Here is a 16,762-nt window from a genome sequence, read left to right as displayed (position 1 = left end):
AACTCTCGTGTCATCAGGTTCTGGCTTCCTGTCTTAGTTATCACTGTCTTTGCCAAGCTACTGAACCTCCTCAAGAAAGGCAGGATCCAGCTGCTGTTCAGCTCTGGCTGTGTCTGCCACACCAAAAATCCCTTTCCTTCTCTTTTTTTTAAGTCTTTTACTTTTCTAAATCATGCCCCCCTCCCCTCCAGGGAACTTTAAACATGAATACTATCGATTTTTTTGTGGCGGTCAGCAGGTCATTATCCAAAAGTTGAGAAATTAACTATAGCACAGTGCATGACATCATCCTTTTTTAAGGCTTGCTTCAGGTTTACACATCTAAGCACTAACTTGAGATTTTAGGAGCAAGTGACTTTTTTGGGACCTTGTAAAACCACGCACTATAAAGGCATCCTTATTTGCATTTAATAGCCAATGGAGTACAATATTTGGAGTGAGATAAAATATGCCCTAAGTCTAAAGATGCTCTCCTGTCCCATAGATGTGCTTAAACGTAATTGCTGTATGAATTAAATTTAACAGTGCTGGCAAACTCCTCAGATTTTTTGTTGCAGCAAAGTTGCACCACGCGAGCACACATCCGCGATGTCAGCACCAGTGAGTTGAGACCGCATGAGAATTTATCAGTCTCGATAAAGTCACAAGTGAACCATGACCTATAAAACCTGGAGACACGCTTCCTGTTTCAGTCAGCTCATTTATTATCTCCTAAACATGAGCGCAGAAATCACCGCTTACATTCAGTAATTACAAGCTCCCACACTCTCCGGCCTGCAAATCGATGGCATAGCTACGCTGTTCCTTGCACGGTTTTGAATGAAGCTGTTTAACCAAATATTGTATAGAGCACAGGTAATTAAAAAGTGTGGTATTTTAGTCTGCCGTAAAACAGAGAATGTTTTTTTTTTCTGGTCCTCCAACTTTCACAGGTGCCACACTCTCTAGAATTAAGCTTAAGGTCAGTTTTTTGCTGCCACATTTATCTCCCTTGAAGTATTGGTTTGTTTCTCAAAGAGGTATTGCACAAAGCGAAAAGTACTGCATGAGGAGACACCGTACCAGTCAAAGAGAGAGTGGTTGCTTTTGTCTGCTGTTCTTTGTCAACGCAGACTGGTGTCTGAGTACATGTTTTAACATGGACAAGTGCGTTGAACCAACTTGCTAAGGTTTTCATTTTTGCTTTGTGTTTCTGCTTTTCTCCTTACAGAAAAAGGAATGGCTTTGCTTGAACTGTCAGACTCAAAGACTCCTTTCGGGAGGCCTAGGGGACGCTCCTCTCCCTGTTCCTCAGCCGTCTCCCAAGCACCAACCTGCAGGTTCTCCCCGGCACCAGCCCGCGGCAGCCCGGCAGCCGCCAGCGCCGACGCAGACCCCGCAGAAAGGGACCAGCCCGCAGCACGGGCCGAAGGCAGCGCCTCCGCAGCAGAAACTTCCGGCCTCTGCGGGGAGCGGTCCCTTCTCTCCGGCGAAGCACCATGCAGCCCCTGCTCAGGACAAGCCAGCAGCCAGTGCCACGGGCGAGGCCCAGAAACAGCAGCTGCTCGCGGAGAAGGACAGAGTGACGCCCAGACCAGGGAGAGAGGCCGACACTCCACCTGCCTCCAAAGACAGCAAACCAGCGCCAAAGAAAGGTGCACCTGAACCCATTACTGCCATCACCCCAGCAAAGGAGTCAAAGAAGCCAGGAGAATCCCAGAAAACAAGGCACCATGATGTGAGTCTTTTGTTTATAGTGGTTAAAGAATGCCAGACATTTAATGTAAGCCCCCTTTTCCAGTGGTATGGATATACATATTTTTATGTTGTCACTATTAATTATGCTGTTACTCATGAAAAACTGCTACCAAGCTGAGTGTAAGAGGGAAATCTCATCAGTATATTACCGACAACAGATAGCGCAACGTGCCAAGAGTAATGCTTGACGGTCCCAGCTGAACACTACAGCCACCTTCTTATTCAGGAAAAGCCTGTGAAAATAGTGCTGACAAGGCAAATGCATGACAAGATTAAGTGTTTATGGAAAAAAATGAGGCAGTGTTCTGTTTCTTATTTACATTTTAACGAACCTCACCTCTTCTTGGATTAAATCGACTGAATCAATTTATTGTTACAGGAGTGTGTATCAGTTATGAGTAGCGTACGTTTAATACTGATGTTTATGCTAGAAGATCTTTGGCTGGTAACTCCACTGGAAAGCAAGAAGATGAACTTATAAAATCTGCATATATCTGAGTCTACAGTATAGAAAGTTTTGTAAATATTTGTACATTTTGACCTTTTCAAAAAGTTTAGGAAACGGTAAATGTAATGGTTTCATATTTTTTCTGTTTCTCCTTCTGTTGTACCACCAGGAGGCCCTTAAATCCAGTACGCAAGACCTGTCGCGGAGCCCACAGAGTCTGAGTGACACGGGCTACTCCTCCGACGGGATATCCAGCTCTCAGAGCGAGATCACCGGGCTGATCCATGAAGAAGAGATGAAGCTGAGCGAGCGAGGGGCCGGTGAGCACAGCCCCCCGAGCCCGTCGGAGATCACCAAGCTGGAGAGCTCCATGCGGCCGCTGCTGGAGTCCAAGTCCATCTCAGACGGCGACCAGAAGGGCCGGGGGAAGCAGCAGCACCACCACCACGACCCCAGGGACGACCCGAAGCAGAAGCAGAGGCCCCGCTCCCTGTCCATCACCCCCGAGGCGTTCGACTCGGATGAGGAGCTGGAGGACATACTGGAGGAAGATGAGGATTCGGCGGAGTGGGAGAACCAGCACGCCCGCCGGGACAGCCTGGCCGAGTCGTCCGATGACTTCGGCAGCAAGCTGCGCCACGACTACGTGGAGGACAGCAGCGAGAGCGGGTTCTCCCCTCTCCCCGGCCGGCCGAGGAAGACTGACTCGGAGATGACGGATGAGGAGTTCATGAGGCGGCAGATCTTGGAGATGAGTGCTGAGGAGGACAACATGGACGAAGACGAGGGCTATGGCTACCCCAAGCAGAAAAAGAGCCACAAGCACAGCACAGACTCGGGGAAAGACTCGAAACGCCACCTCCCCCATAACTCCAGCAGCTTATACGAAGAAGAAGTCAAAGTGCACGAAGATGGCTATAAAGCTGCTGTGGAGGATGGGGAAGAAGACCTGATGGCTTCTCAGGGAGGGCTGCGGCGCTTCAAGACCATTGAACTGAACAATACTAACAGCTACAGCCGGGAGATGGAGCTGAGCAGCGAGAACGACCTCAGCTTGGACCGAGAGCCAGAGCTCGAAATGGAGAGCTTGACTGGCTCCCCGGATGAAAGGTCGAGGGGAGAGTATTCATCAACTCTACCCGCCACCACGCCCAGCTATACCTCAGGCACATCCCCCACGTCAGTCTCCTCCATGGAGGAGGATAGCGATAGCAGTCCCAGCCGCAGGCAGAGGCTAGAGGAGGCCAAACAGCAGAGGAAAGCCAGGCACCGATCTCACGGCCCGCTTCTGCCCACAATCGAGGATTCGTCCGAGGAGGAGGAGCTGAGAGAGGAGGAAGAGCTACTGAGGGAACAAGAGAAGATGCGGGAGGTTGAGCAGCAACGGATTCGGAGCACTGCCAGGAAAACAAAGAGGGACAAAGAGGAGCTCCGGGCACAAAGACGCAGGGAGCGATCCAAGACTCCCCCGAGTAACCTCTCCCCTATTGAAGATGCATCCCCAACAGAAGAACTGAGGCAAGCAGCTGAAATGGAAGAGCTACACAGGTCGTCTTGCTCTGAGTATTCACCCTCTATTGATTCAGAAGCGGAAGGGTTTGAAATGATAGCTTCCAAATTATACAAGTCAGGCAGTGAGTACAACCTGCCAACTTTCATGTCACTTTATTCCCCCACTGAAAAACCAACAACCACCTCCTCTTCCTCTAGCAGCAAACCTCTTAAAAGTGCAGAAGAGGTCTATGAGGAAATGATGAGGAAAGCAGAAATGCTGCAAAAGCAACAGAAGCAGCAGATGCAACACGTAAAGCAAGGGCAGCAGTATAGTAATACATACCAGCAGGAAGATTTCAGGAGCACAGGGCATCAGAACAATTACCAGTACCAATATGAAGAGGACTACGGATATGAAAAAGAAATGGGGACAGCTCATCCTGGGTACCAAAGCACTGCTTCAAAGGCTGACAACATTTACGAGGAGATCCTTCAAACATCTCAAAGCATTTCCAAAATGCAACAGTCTTCTTCACTTGACATGAGCTTGCAGCAAAAAGAAACCAGTCAGACGAACCTTTGTGGTTCTTTCCAAGACAAGCAGCTTTTGGACACTGGATCAGCATTTGCAAAGCTACTGGAGCAAAACAGTGCCCTTCTTACACCTGGCACAAGTCCTACACAGCTTTCGGCGCCTGTGTCATTTTCTTCAACAGGGACAGAAACAAGTGGAACAGGAGCGAGGGCCATTCCTGACGTTCGGGTTACGCAGCATTTTTCAAAGGAGATGCAAAAGGACAGAGCAAGGAGCCAAAGCTCTTCCGTTAGTGTTGGTTCTGCTGCTGTCACAACTGTGGCTTCTTACGTGGTGTACGGCAGGGAATCAACAGCTACTACTCACACCTCAACCGGCCAATCTGCTGCTTCCACTAGTCCATCAGCAGGGTATGGGCGCCAGACAGGGAGTGCAGCTGGCTCTGCTGTCTCGAGTAGAATTTCGGAGTATGCTCAGGCTTATAGCCAGAGGGACAGTAGTGGAAAGAGAGCTGGGGAAAGCAAGGGGACACAAGTGAGAGACAGCTCTCAGGTTGCTGCTGATAATGTCAACTTCACATCCAAAGTCTACTCTTATTTCAAAGGTTCCAGCCCTCCACTTTCCCCCTATACCTCCCCCACACAAAGCCCAACTCATTCTCCTTCCAGAATGGCCACAGCTGAGTTCTCCACACAAACCTTCGGCTCTGGTACTTCAGTGCCTACGACCGGATCTGGTGCCACCTCCCCAGTGGTGGCACAGGGCACCCAGACACCACACAGATCCATGTCACCACGCCTTTCTAGGCAGCAGTCCTCTCAAGAGTCACCTTTTATGGTCATAACACTGGGGTCTGAAGCCACCAGTCCTAGTAAGCCATTGACTGTCAACTCTTCCACCTCACCCCTGTCTTCACCTACTCGACTGAGTCGTCAACAGACTCTTCATGGTTATGGTCAATCTGCAGGTCCCCCACCTTCACCACAGCATCAGCAGCAGCAACAGCAGCAATCACAGCACGTGCTATACAAGACTCAGACACAGACAGACAGGGGACCAGTGGCAAAGGTGAATGTTGGCACTAGTACTGTCACCACTGCTAACACGTATAGCCGTGGATCCTTATCCATGGAAAATATATCCCTGTGCAGAATCTCCACTGTTCCTGGAACTTCCAGGGTAGAGCAAGGCCAAAGAATGCCCAGTGGTAGTGTAGTAGACTTAAGGACAGCAACAAAGCCTGCCCCAGTTATCATGACAGATCAAGGCATGGACCTAACGTCTGTGGCATCAGAAAGCCGCAAATTCTCTGTTGGGTCTGAGGCTAGCCCAACCCGGCACTCCACAACTGTTCAGCCACTGATCATAAACTTGAATGCTCAACAGCATCCTCGTGTTGCTATGTCAACGGCAACAACAGTGAGCATTACGGTGGCAGCATCTATGTTTATCTCACAACCAAAACAACCTGTGGTTTATGGCGATCCTTTCCAGAACCGGTTGGACTTTGGCCAAGGATCGGGATCTGCAGTATGTCTGACTCAGGGCAAAAAGCAGACTGATCAGCTTATTCCAAAGATAGATGCCAAACTTGAAGACCTGGGCATCCAGCAGCAACAGCTTCAGCAGCAGCAGAAACAGCTGCAGCAGCAACAGCAACAACTGGAGCACCAGCTCCAACAACATCACCAACAGCAACAGCAACTTCAGCAGCAGCAAGCCACTTTCGCCAGATATAATCTAGCAAATCAAGTCCAACCTTTACACAAGAAAGATATGATGGTGAGCCAGACTAACACTGCCCAAGCTGTAGTCAGCGTCAGTTCAATCCCCAGGGCATCTCCAGTCCCAGATCAAGCTGGGCTAACAGGTGCAATTTCTGCTCCCCCTCTTGACCTGTACAGTGGTGTTCCCCTGGAACTAAAGGGTCAACCTCCCATTGTCAACTTATCAGGAGTGAAGCCACATGTCATGATGGTACAACTGGATAACGCCTCCCAAGGTGCAACGGTCACCCAGCTAGTGAAACCAGGAGAGGCCCCAGATGCCCTTGACCTTACTGGGATTAAATCGGAAAACCAGGTTGCGTGCTGCGATGTGGTCTACAAATTCCCCTTTGGTGGCAGCTGCACTGGACCCTTTGCTCAAAAGCCAAAGGTGCCAGAGAAAACTCATGTGCCAGTATCGGAACCTCCTCAGAGCAGTCGGCCTCCTTCAGCTCCTCAGTACTATGGAAGCAGGGCACAGGAGGCTAGCCAAGAAAACTACCAGTACCGTGAGCAGTTAGCGGGCAGCCATGGCTTAATGGATGAGCGGAAACCCTACCCTCTTCCTTTCCCAGGACGGTTGCACCCATCCATGTCTGACACTAATCTCGCGGAAGCTGGGCTGCATTATTACCAGACAAAGACTGACACCAGTCAGCGTGGGCCTGTGGACATGGCAGTGGATCTGAGCACAATGAAACAATCCTATGGCCCCAGCTTCTCTGAGGGAGGGTACTTTGGTTTGGGTATGCAGTATGGATCCTACACAGATCTACGTCACCAGGGAGACATGATGAGCCAACCTTTACCTATACGAAGGTACAGTTCGCTGTCGAATATCAACGCAGATTACAGTTACTCATCACGGGATCTTTCTAGTTTCCAGGAGTCTAACCTAGCTCAATACAGTGCCACGACTGCAAGGGAAATCAGTAGAATGTGTGCTGCTCTGAATTCAATCGACCAGTTTGGTGGAAGATTTGGTACCAACCCAGAGCTCATGCAGTATGGTTCTGCAGGAGGAGGCGCCTCTGGAAGTAGGTTCGGTCTGCTCTCTGGGCAGCAAGGCCTACCGTCCATGAAGGCCAACCTGATGTATGGCTCTAATCTTGCTGAAGGGAGGATGTCTGCACATGTTCAAAGCCAAGCTAGCTTGGCACAGTATAATGCAAGGCAAGCCAGCATAAGGGCTATGTACCCCTCCGCAGTCAGAGCTGCAGATGGAATGATCTATTCCACCATCAATACCCCCATAGCCTCGACCTTGCCTATCACTACGCAGCCTGCATCAGTCCTGCGGCCCATGCTGAGGGGCCTTTACAGACCTTACCCCACAGGAAACATGACAGCTGTACCCTTGGCCAGCCTCACAAGGTTGCCTCTGGTAACCCCCAGGATGCCTCTGTCCTCCCAAGGACCATACCGTTACCCTCCTCCCAACCGTTTCCCAGTAGCCCCTGCGGCCGCCTCTGTAGCTCCCGCTGCCACAGCCTTGGAGACACCAGTTTACCTTGGCAAGCCTTCGGTGACCTCTGGAGTCTCAAGCGCCATGCCTTTGGCCTCTTCTGTACCAGTTACCCAGCCTACAAGCCACATGGGGGTGCCAAATGCGCAGGCGGGAGCGGCCCCTACAACAGCCCTGCCTATGGCGCAGCCCGTTGTTGCGCCCACCAGCCAGCAGCAGCCTCAGATTCACCACCAGGCCCAACTCCCAGCCCAGCAGCAGCCACACCTCCAGGCGGCCCAGCCTCAGACCCAGCATCAGCCCCAGCCCCAGAGTCAGCCTCCCTCACAGCCCCCAGCCCAGCCGCAGACCCCAGCCCAGCCCCAGCCCCAGCCCCCGCCCCCACCCCCAGCCGCGCCCGGCGTGGCCGCCGGCGGTACCGAGAAGGAGAAGGAGGAGGAGAGGCTGCGCCGGCAGCAGGAGCACCTGCTGCAGTTCGAGCGGGAGCGCGTGGAGCTGGAGAAGCTGCGCCAGATGCGCCTGCAGGAGGAGCTGGAGAGGGAGCGGCTGGAGCTGCAGCGGCACCGGGAGAAGGAGCAGCTGCTGGTGCAGCGCGAGATCCAGGAGCTCCAGACCATCAAGCAGCAGGTGCTGCAGCAGCAGCAGGTGGAGAGGGAGACCCAGCTGGTCATGCAGAGGGAACAACTGGCCCAGCAGAAGATGCAGCTAGACCAGATACAGTCTCTGCAGCAGCAGCTCCAGCAGCAGCTGGAGGAGCAGAAGAGGCAGAAGGCTGCCGCAGCCGCTGCAACAGTGGGGACGACAGCACCAGGTGCCATACAGGGGGTAGCAGTAGTTGGAGCATCAGCTCCTCAGGGATACTCCATCGTCTGTGACCAAACTGGCAGGCTGATTCAGCAAGAAGTGCCATGTGAAATGCAGAGGACAATGGGCCAAAACGGGCAGTTCTGGCAGCCCTTTGTAGAAGGAGGAGTGATACAAGGAGTTATGCCCCCGCGACCTCTGCCCAGCTCTGCTTCTGAAATGTCCCTTAGGAATGAAGAGCACATGGAGGTACGGGCCATGAAGAAGAGGAATTCAATGCCCCGCCTGAGGGATGGGGGGGAATTCGAGGAAAACCAGCACTCGGTGAAGAGGATTGCTGACAGCAGCGTTCAGACTGACGACGAGGATGGGGAGGAGAGATTCTACATGTCAAGGCGCAGACGCACCAGGCGAATCGTGGACTGCAGCGTCCAGACCGACGACGAAGACAACGGAGAGTGGGAGCAGCCGGTCAGGCGCCGACGATCCCGTTTCTCCAAGCATTCCGACTCCGGCTCCGAGAGCAAGGCCGATTCGTCCAAGGGCACTTCGAGCATAGCCATCCAGACCATCAGCGATTGCTCCAGTCAGACGGAGCCTGACCAGTTAGGGAGAGTCTCTCCGGCCATTCACATAACCACCCATGACCCCAAGGTGGAGATCGTCCACTACATTTCCGCCCCCGAGAGGACTCAGAAAGGAGAGAGCCTGGCTTGCCAGACGGAGCCAGAGGCTCAGTCCCAGGGCGTGGTTGTCCCCCAGCTCACAGTGCCCACCACTGTCACTCCTTACTCCACCAACATCCAGCTGGTGGGCTCTGGCCCAGTAGACCCCCTCTCTCCCCGGCTGCAAGGGGTGGCCAAGTTTGAAAAGAGGAAGCCCGATCCCCTGGAAATCGGCTACCAGTCACACCACTTGCACAACGAGTCCCTCTCCAACCTTATCCGCCAGCCCCCCAAGTCGCCCCAGGTGCTGTATTCCCCCGTGTCTCCCCTCTCCCCGCACCGCCTCCTGGAGACGTCCTTCTCCTCCAGTGAGCGACTCAACAAAGCGCACGTCACGCCGCAGAAACACTTCACGGCCGAGTCTCCGCAGCGCCAGCAGACCTTGCCCCGGCCCATCAAGACAATGCAGCGGTCCATGTCAGACCCCAAGCCCATCAGCCCGACAACAGAAGATCCCTCCAAGGCCAAATTTTCCTTGTATCAGCAGCAGGCTCTCCAGAACAGTCAGGTAAATGCTAAAGTTGTAAGAGATAATTCATGTTAGACAACTTACTTTGGAAAAGCAAGTATTGTATAGCTCGCGTGATATTCCAGGCATTTCGTTTATTTTAGTGTAAATAGTAATTATAATCTTTTAGCTTATTGTACCGTTGTGCTGTTTAAATTCCATGTTGGTCATACGCAAATTAAACAAAGACCTTTCCTTTGTGTTTTTTTTTTGTCATGTCCATTTTTCATTTGCCTAAAATCAGATCACTTTAAAAGATGATTGAAAATGCATGAATTCTGTTTTCATTCATCGAGAATACATTACTGTTGCATGGCCCTGACATACATATGATCTAGAGGCAGCTGACTTTTAGAGCTTGATTATTCAATTTCATGAAATATTTCTGACAGGCAATGCCGATGTCCCATTGTGACTCTGAAGGAGGCTGGAATGTTCATGCTTTCTGAATATGCCGGAAGAATTATTTGTAAAATCCTGTGCACTTCTCTCAGTATAAATCTGATTGGGTATCTCATCATCCTGGTGCTACACAAATATATCATGATGCAGACCGCAAAGTTGTACTGTAGGGTACGGGTTACTGTGGGCCTACTGCAGGACATGGACCCTCTCCACATGGTTTAAAAACTGTAGCAAAGGCGATGGCAAAAAAACAAAAACGTGAGAATTTTGGCATATGTGAACATAATGTTCACAAGGGTACACCTGTCACCAGCAGGTCCCAGCAAGCTCCTCTCTAAATCAGGAAAATCCTTATGTGGTACAACCCTGCTGTCCTTCATTATGTTTGTTAGTGATTTGAGCAAGCTCTGAGCCTGAATTGCTGAATCGCATGCAGATTACTGCATTGTCCATTTCAGATTATCCGAGGAAGACTTGCATTGCACTAAAGCAGTGCAATCAAACAGTACAGAAGATAAGGAAAATGGCAATCTCAAAATGTAAAAAAAACATTACTGTGGACATTAAGATGCTGACAGTTGACTATTTTTCTTGGATTATAATTCAGTTCAGCATGAGTCTACACAGCTTGTAAAAATAGTAAGTAATTGTTTCTTTTTATAAAATTCAGTTTATAATGCTTTCTGGTTTCAAAAATTAAAATTACTGCAGGATATTTGTATTTGGTTTGACTTTCCTTACTTCTAATGAGAGGAAACTCGTTAATCAGTTGCTTAACTTATAAAGTAAGTTATATAATTTCTTCATATTCTAAATATTTCGGGAGTGATGAGCATTTCTGCTGAGACTAATAATACTTAATAAAACCCTGACATTCATAAAAAGTGGAGGTTGGCTCATCTGATTGGAGTGATAGAGCAAATCTGACCATGAAAATGCATCTGTGTTAACAAAAAGAAAATGATTCAAGATTGATATTTTATTGTTCAGCCGAAATCTCACAATACTGTCAACAATTCTTGTTTTAATAATAACTGTGATCGATTTAAAAGTTGAAGATAGTATGTTGATTTTGGAGGCTTAACATAAGGGTGATGGGCTGTAATACTGTACATGATTTGTCATGTTTTTTGCAGGTTTCAAAGGTAAAAAATCACCCATATATTCCCTGTGTGGATATATTGTATTATAATATCTGCCATGTTCTAACAAAAGTTAAGTTCTTGAATGATTAATTTTATTAAATGTACACATCAAAGTGCATTTTGTAAAAGCATAACATAAAATAAGAAGTAAAGATATGGATTTGTCTTGCACTTTTATTATTACAGTTGTTATGGATTTTTAAAATGAATACTAAACCTCACTAAAAAATATTTTACATTTTGTTCCCCAAGCAGAAGTGCAAATTCTTGAACATTGTATATTATTATTATTATATTATTTTGGAGTGTTTGATGACAGAATAAATGAAAATGATAATACTGTTACAAATATCACATTAGCCTAAAAACACGTTTAATACACACAATAGCTGTAGCATAGTGGCATCTTGTCAGACCTCAGAAGCTAAGCAAGGCTGGTTCTTAATAATGGGATGGGAGAAGAACTACAGTGGGTTGCTGTAGCAGATGGTAGTGATCCCTGAATGTCTCTCTTCCCTCTAGATCAGAGGTATCAAACCAGTGCCTCATTATGGTTACTGGGGTTACTGTACAGGAGGCAGCATCCCTTTGATTGCATGTTAGTTAAACCAATTTCCTGGCTGCTTGGACAGCAAAGATCACTTGGCACTCTAGGTTAATTCTACTCTTATTTTATGACTACATTTTACTTATAATCTGACCCTCCTGGAGTGCCCCATTCATTCAATTGATGAAGCGATGTTTTTTCTCCAGTGGATCTGCTGTATAGTGGGGCACATAACGACTGCTGCTTGTCACCTAGATGAATGGTGCTGCACTTCATGGGTGCAGATGAATAACGTGGGTCTAACCCCATATGTAAGGCACTTTGGGATTCTTGGGAGTATTATTATATTGGTACCTGGAAGGTAATTCAGCAATGGCTGGAAAAATATGTTGGCTATTACAGTACATTAGTTGTATAAGCCTTCCAGTCTATTAAACTCCTGTGTGATTGATTTGACATTTAGCAAATTACATACTATGAAAACCTCTATTTTAAATCATATGTTATTGTGCAACAGTACTTAATGATTCTGACCTCAGATGAATTTTTGGCAATGTATTTGAGAACTGCTGTTTTGAAGAAAAGGGTATCTGTATTAACAAGGCTATCGGAGGAGTTTGGATGAAGAGTACTTTAAATGAAATGAGTGAAGTTTGTTGCTCGAGTCTTATTCACATTGTCTCGCGCTGTCTTTGGTCTTGCAGCTGTCAGCCTTGCAACAGAACACCTTGATCCGGAAAGTAAAAAGAACCTTACCCAGCCCGCCTCCTGAGGAAGCCCACCTTCCCGTTGTCACTCTTCCTCTTCCTCAGATGTATGCACCTACCATGCCTCAAAAGGCCGGACCAAGGCCAGTGCAGGCCAACAAGGCTAGCCTGCTGAAGGACATCACCCATGAACTGAAGGTGGTGGAGCAAGAGTCCACCAAGTTGCGCAAACAGCAGGCTGAGCTGGAGGAGGAGGAGAAGGAGATTGATGCCAAGCTTCGCTATCTGGAGCTGGGCATCACCCAAAGGAAGGAGACCTTGCTAAAGGAGAGGGAAAGGAGAGAGCTGGCCTACATGAGGTGCATGGGAGATACCCGTGACTACATGTCGGACAGTGAGCTGAACAACATGCGAATTGCGACAACCTATGAAGGCAATGGGATGTTGACAAGACCAAGCACAGCTCCCTTAAACCAGTTCAATGAGTTGACCACAGCACAGTATCCTCCCACCACCTCTTTTGTCACCTATCAGTACCCACAAACCCAGACAGCGCCGCAGGCAACCACCACCTATCAACAAACTGGTTTCCAGCCCCCACAGTACCCACCTGTCACCAATGCCCAACCTCAGCCAAATACGTTTCAGACCCACCACCCTCCTCCACCCTACCAGACACAGGGCACATTCCAACCTCATAACTACACCCCAAACCAACCCTATCAGCCAGACCTGGGAGTGCAGAACCACCCAGGATTTCAGCCTCCTCCTGCTCCCTACCAAACACAGGCCACATACCCAAGTCAAACATCCTACCAGCCTGGCCAGAACATACCTTTCCAACCGCAGGCTGAGATCCTTACTGTTCACCAAAAGCCACGGCAGACCTCCCTGGCTGATCTGGAGCAGAAAATGCCCACCAACTACGAGGTCATCAGCCATCCCACAGTCGTGGTGACTTCTGCCGGTCAAGAGATAACCTACACCCCCACAACTGTGACCAACAACTATGGGCAGTACAAACCTCCTGAGACCACTCTGTCCGACCGCATTAATACTGCGGAGAGTCCCACATCTGCCTACTCTTCCGAAGGCCTCTACACCAACCTGGAGCAGAACATCCCCCGCAATTACGTCATGATTGATGACATCAGCGAGCTCACGAAAGAGAACGTGGGGACTTCCTCGGACATGCAGAAGGCTGACATTCACGGCCACCCAACGAATGGGCGGTACGGGAAGGACCGGTGTGACACGGGTGAGAATGGGAGCTCCGCGAGAGTGAGCTCCTACTCCAGGGCCGAGGAGGAATCCGAAGAAGACCTATATGACCACCACGGGAGGAGTAAGAACAGCAGCAGCTACCATCAGCGAGGTGGAGACAGTCATAGCAGAATGGGCAGCAGCAGTAGCGGGGGTGGAGGATCCTCCTATTACTACGATGATTACAAGCACTCATCGCGATCATCAGACAAGCACGGTTCCAGCATGGGAATCCAGAAGCATTCGTCCAAGAATCTGGCTCCAGCCGTTGTGTCCTCCAAGCGCAGCAAGCACAGGAAGCAGAGCATGGAGCAGAAGATATCTAAGTTCTCCCCTATTGAAGAGGCAAAAGACGTGGAGTCGGACATGGCCTCTTACACCATCACTACATCCTCTGGTGGTAGCTGCAACGTCATGACGAGGGCCAAGAAGCTACAGGATGAAATCACCTACGGCTTGAAGAAGAACGTCTATGATCAGCAGAAGTATTACGGCATGTCCAGCCGCGAAGCCTTGGAAGAGGATGACCACATTTACAGCACTGGAAGGTCTAGGTCCACCGGCTACGGCATGGACAAAATCTCTTCCAGAGACTCGGGCAACCATAGGAGCAAGTCCTATGAGAGAGACACCATGGAGCGATCCCAGAGGGGCAGCCACAGCCGTGGCCGGCCGTCCATGCGCTCCCAGCACTCCGAAGAGGAGAGCCCGCTCAGCCCCTTGGGGAAGCCCATGGGTGTTGGGCGAGGTTCTGGAGTGCCTGAGCCACCTGACAGCCGCAATCAGTTTGGCTCCAGTCATTCCCTACCTGACGTGCAGGATCATATGAAGGACATTCCCAGAAGCCATGCCTACAAACCCGATGATGCTTACATCATAGATGATATGCATTGTGCTGTATCTGACAGTGAAGGTAAATGGTGCTGAATGCCAAAAGCTATCCACCTTATCCCCGCCTGAGAGAAAGTGCATGCCAAAATTGCATCATGAAGCAACCAACCACTGTGTCTGAACTGACTGTTAAAGTGTCTGCTATACCCAAGGCTGAACCAGCATGTGCCTGTATTTGTAAATGTTTTTTTTTCCACCTCTGAAGCATGTAATGACCTGGATCTTTTTTTTTCTGGAAATATTTTTTGTAAGTGTTTGTGTTGGGTGATGTGCTGTGTTGTCTCGTGGAATTTCTGTTCTTTCCAGTTCTGTTTCCTTCCTTCGATTTGCTCTTCGTGTTTATTAACGTGCTAGGTGTGCCCGAAGGATTTGCGGTTTTTTTTTTTTGCATGTTGTAAAGGTCGGCGTGTGTTTATTGTCCCTGCATGGCTGCAGCCTGCTCGCCTTTCTCCCTGACGGATATGGAGATTGACCGTGATCTGTGTTTGGTTTTCAAAGCCTATCATTTGGGGCAGGAGGAAACGGACTGGTTTGAGAAACCGCGGGAACTGCGCTCTGAGAGATCGAGGCATTACAGCAGTGGCGGCGGCGGCGGCGGCGGCCATTCGTCCTCCCAGAGACGGAACCACGTTAAGCACACGTACCACGACTACGACGAGCCGCCGGACGAGGACTTGTGGCAGCAGGACGACTACTCTCACCCGCGGCATTCCTCCTCCTCGTCCCGGGAGCACAGGCACCACGGCAGCAACTCGGGCAGGCACTCGTCCTCGTCTCGGCACTCCTCGGAGGAGGCGAGGTCCTCCAGGTCGTCCAAAGGCCACCCCAAGGAGTCCTCCGTGCGCCACGAATCCAGGCAGGCGGCGTCCTCGTCCTCCCAGAAGAGGAGCCAGCCCGCGGATTCGAGATCCTTGCAGGGCTACCACTCCTCCGATTACTCCCGCCAGCCCTCCAGCCACCACCACGGCTCCTCGGAGGGCCAGAGGGTGCAGAAGCAGCCCCCGTCGTCCCACCATCAGCAGCCCCAGCAGCAGCAGCAGCAGCAGCCGCAGCAGCCGCAGTCGTCGAGGAAGCAGGACCACCAGGCCGCGTCCTCCAGGCAGCCGCCGTCAAGCCAGCCGCAGCCCTCCTCCAGGCAGCCGCAGGCAGGAAGGCTGCCCGCATCCCAGCAGCAGCAGCAGCAGCAGCAGCAGCAGCAGGAGGGTCTCCAGCAGCAAGGGCAGCAAGGGCAGCAGGGACCGCAGGCTCGCAGCCAGCAGCAGCAGGGGCAGGGGCAGGGGCAGGGGCAGGGGCAGGGGCAGGCACAGGCGTCAGCAGTGAGGCAACCGCAGATGCAGCAGCAGCAGCAGCAGCAGCAGCCTGTTCAGCAACAGCCAGCACAAGCACAGCAGCAACAGGCTAAGCCAGGCCAGGCTCAGGCTCAGGCTCAGGCTCAGGCTCAGGCCCAAGCCCAGGCCCAAGCCCCAGCCCCGGCCCAGGCCCGTCCACCACAAGCAGGCCTCCAGCCAGCCGCAGCGGTAAGAGTAGAACATTTTTTTTGAGAAAGTATTTTATTGTGCGGTGCTTTAGTCAATACCTGAGAGGTTGGAAGGACAGAGGCAGTGGTAGAAAAAGACCTTTCAGGTAAGCGCCTCCTTGGTCAGGACTTTTAAGCAGCAGCCTTTTTGCAATTTTAAATTGGAGAGAGTGAGAGGATTTACAAAGCTGTTTGAGTCCTACCACAATAGTCTTCTATGACTGCAATTGCAAGTTTGGGCTTTTGAAAGGATTTTTTATTTTGTTTGAGCCACTGTGAACACTCACAAAAATGGATGCTAACATAGTTTCTGCCAGATGCTTTTATTAAGCAGTGACAAAGTCATGTAAATACAGGGTAACATGTGTGATAACTGTGGAGAAAGCCAGCTTTAGGCAAACTTATGATTGAATTTTTACCAAGTTGATAATACGAGAAATGCAAATTCTAATGTCTAGTCAGGGGCTGATGCACTCTTCTCCACCCCTGTTGCAGTCTATTGCATTAACCCGACTGAAGACATCATTAAAATTCACTAATTTGTAGCAGTCAGCTTAATAGTACCTGAAGGATTTGATGAGTTTTGACAAATTATGGTGTTTAAATTGAGCGGAGCGATTTCATTAGAGTTCCTTTTTGTTTTGCTGGCTCATAGCTATTAATTTCTTGTCAGTTCCATATTCTTTCCACATGTCACTGGCAGTGTTAATAGCAAATTTGCTTCAAGGCTGGGTACAAATCCCCTACAAACAACAGTCATCCTGTTCCCTATTGATTGCATTTGCGTTATCGTTGTACCTCAGCTG

The 16,762-nt window shown here is 50.0% G+C and overlaps 1 protein-coding gene across 1 annotated transcript in view; it reads left to right on the top strand.

The window, feature by feature from the left end:
• bsna (bassoon presynaptic cytomatrix protein a) overlaps window positions 1-16,762 on the top strand; it is a 167,088-nt gene that overhangs the window by 128,469 nt on the left and 21,857 nt on the right. The window contains exons 4-7 of the mRNA XM_088637003.1: window positions 1,211-1,717; window positions 2,355-9,482; window positions 12,284-14,462; window positions 14,939-15,957. Of these exons, the coding sequence (XP_088493129.1) occupies window positions 1,211-1,717; window positions 2,355-9,482; window positions 12,284-14,462; window positions 14,939-15,957 (10,833 nt within the window). The remainder of the gene's footprint in view (window positions 1-1,210; window positions 1,718-2,354; window positions 9,483-12,283; window positions 14,463-14,938; window positions 15,958-16,762) is intronic.

This window comes from Lepisosteus platostomus, chromosome 6 (assembly GCF_059453375.1).
Source record: "Lepisosteus platostomus isolate fLepPlt1 chromosome 6, fLepPlt1.hap1, whole genome shotgun sequence".
Classification (NCBI taxonomy): Eukaryota; Metazoa; Chordata; class Actinopteri; order Semionotiformes; family Lepisosteidae; genus Lepisosteus; species Lepisosteus platostomus.
Note: the sequence above shows the minus strand (reverse complement) of the source record. Positions and strands in the feature narration are given on the sequence as shown.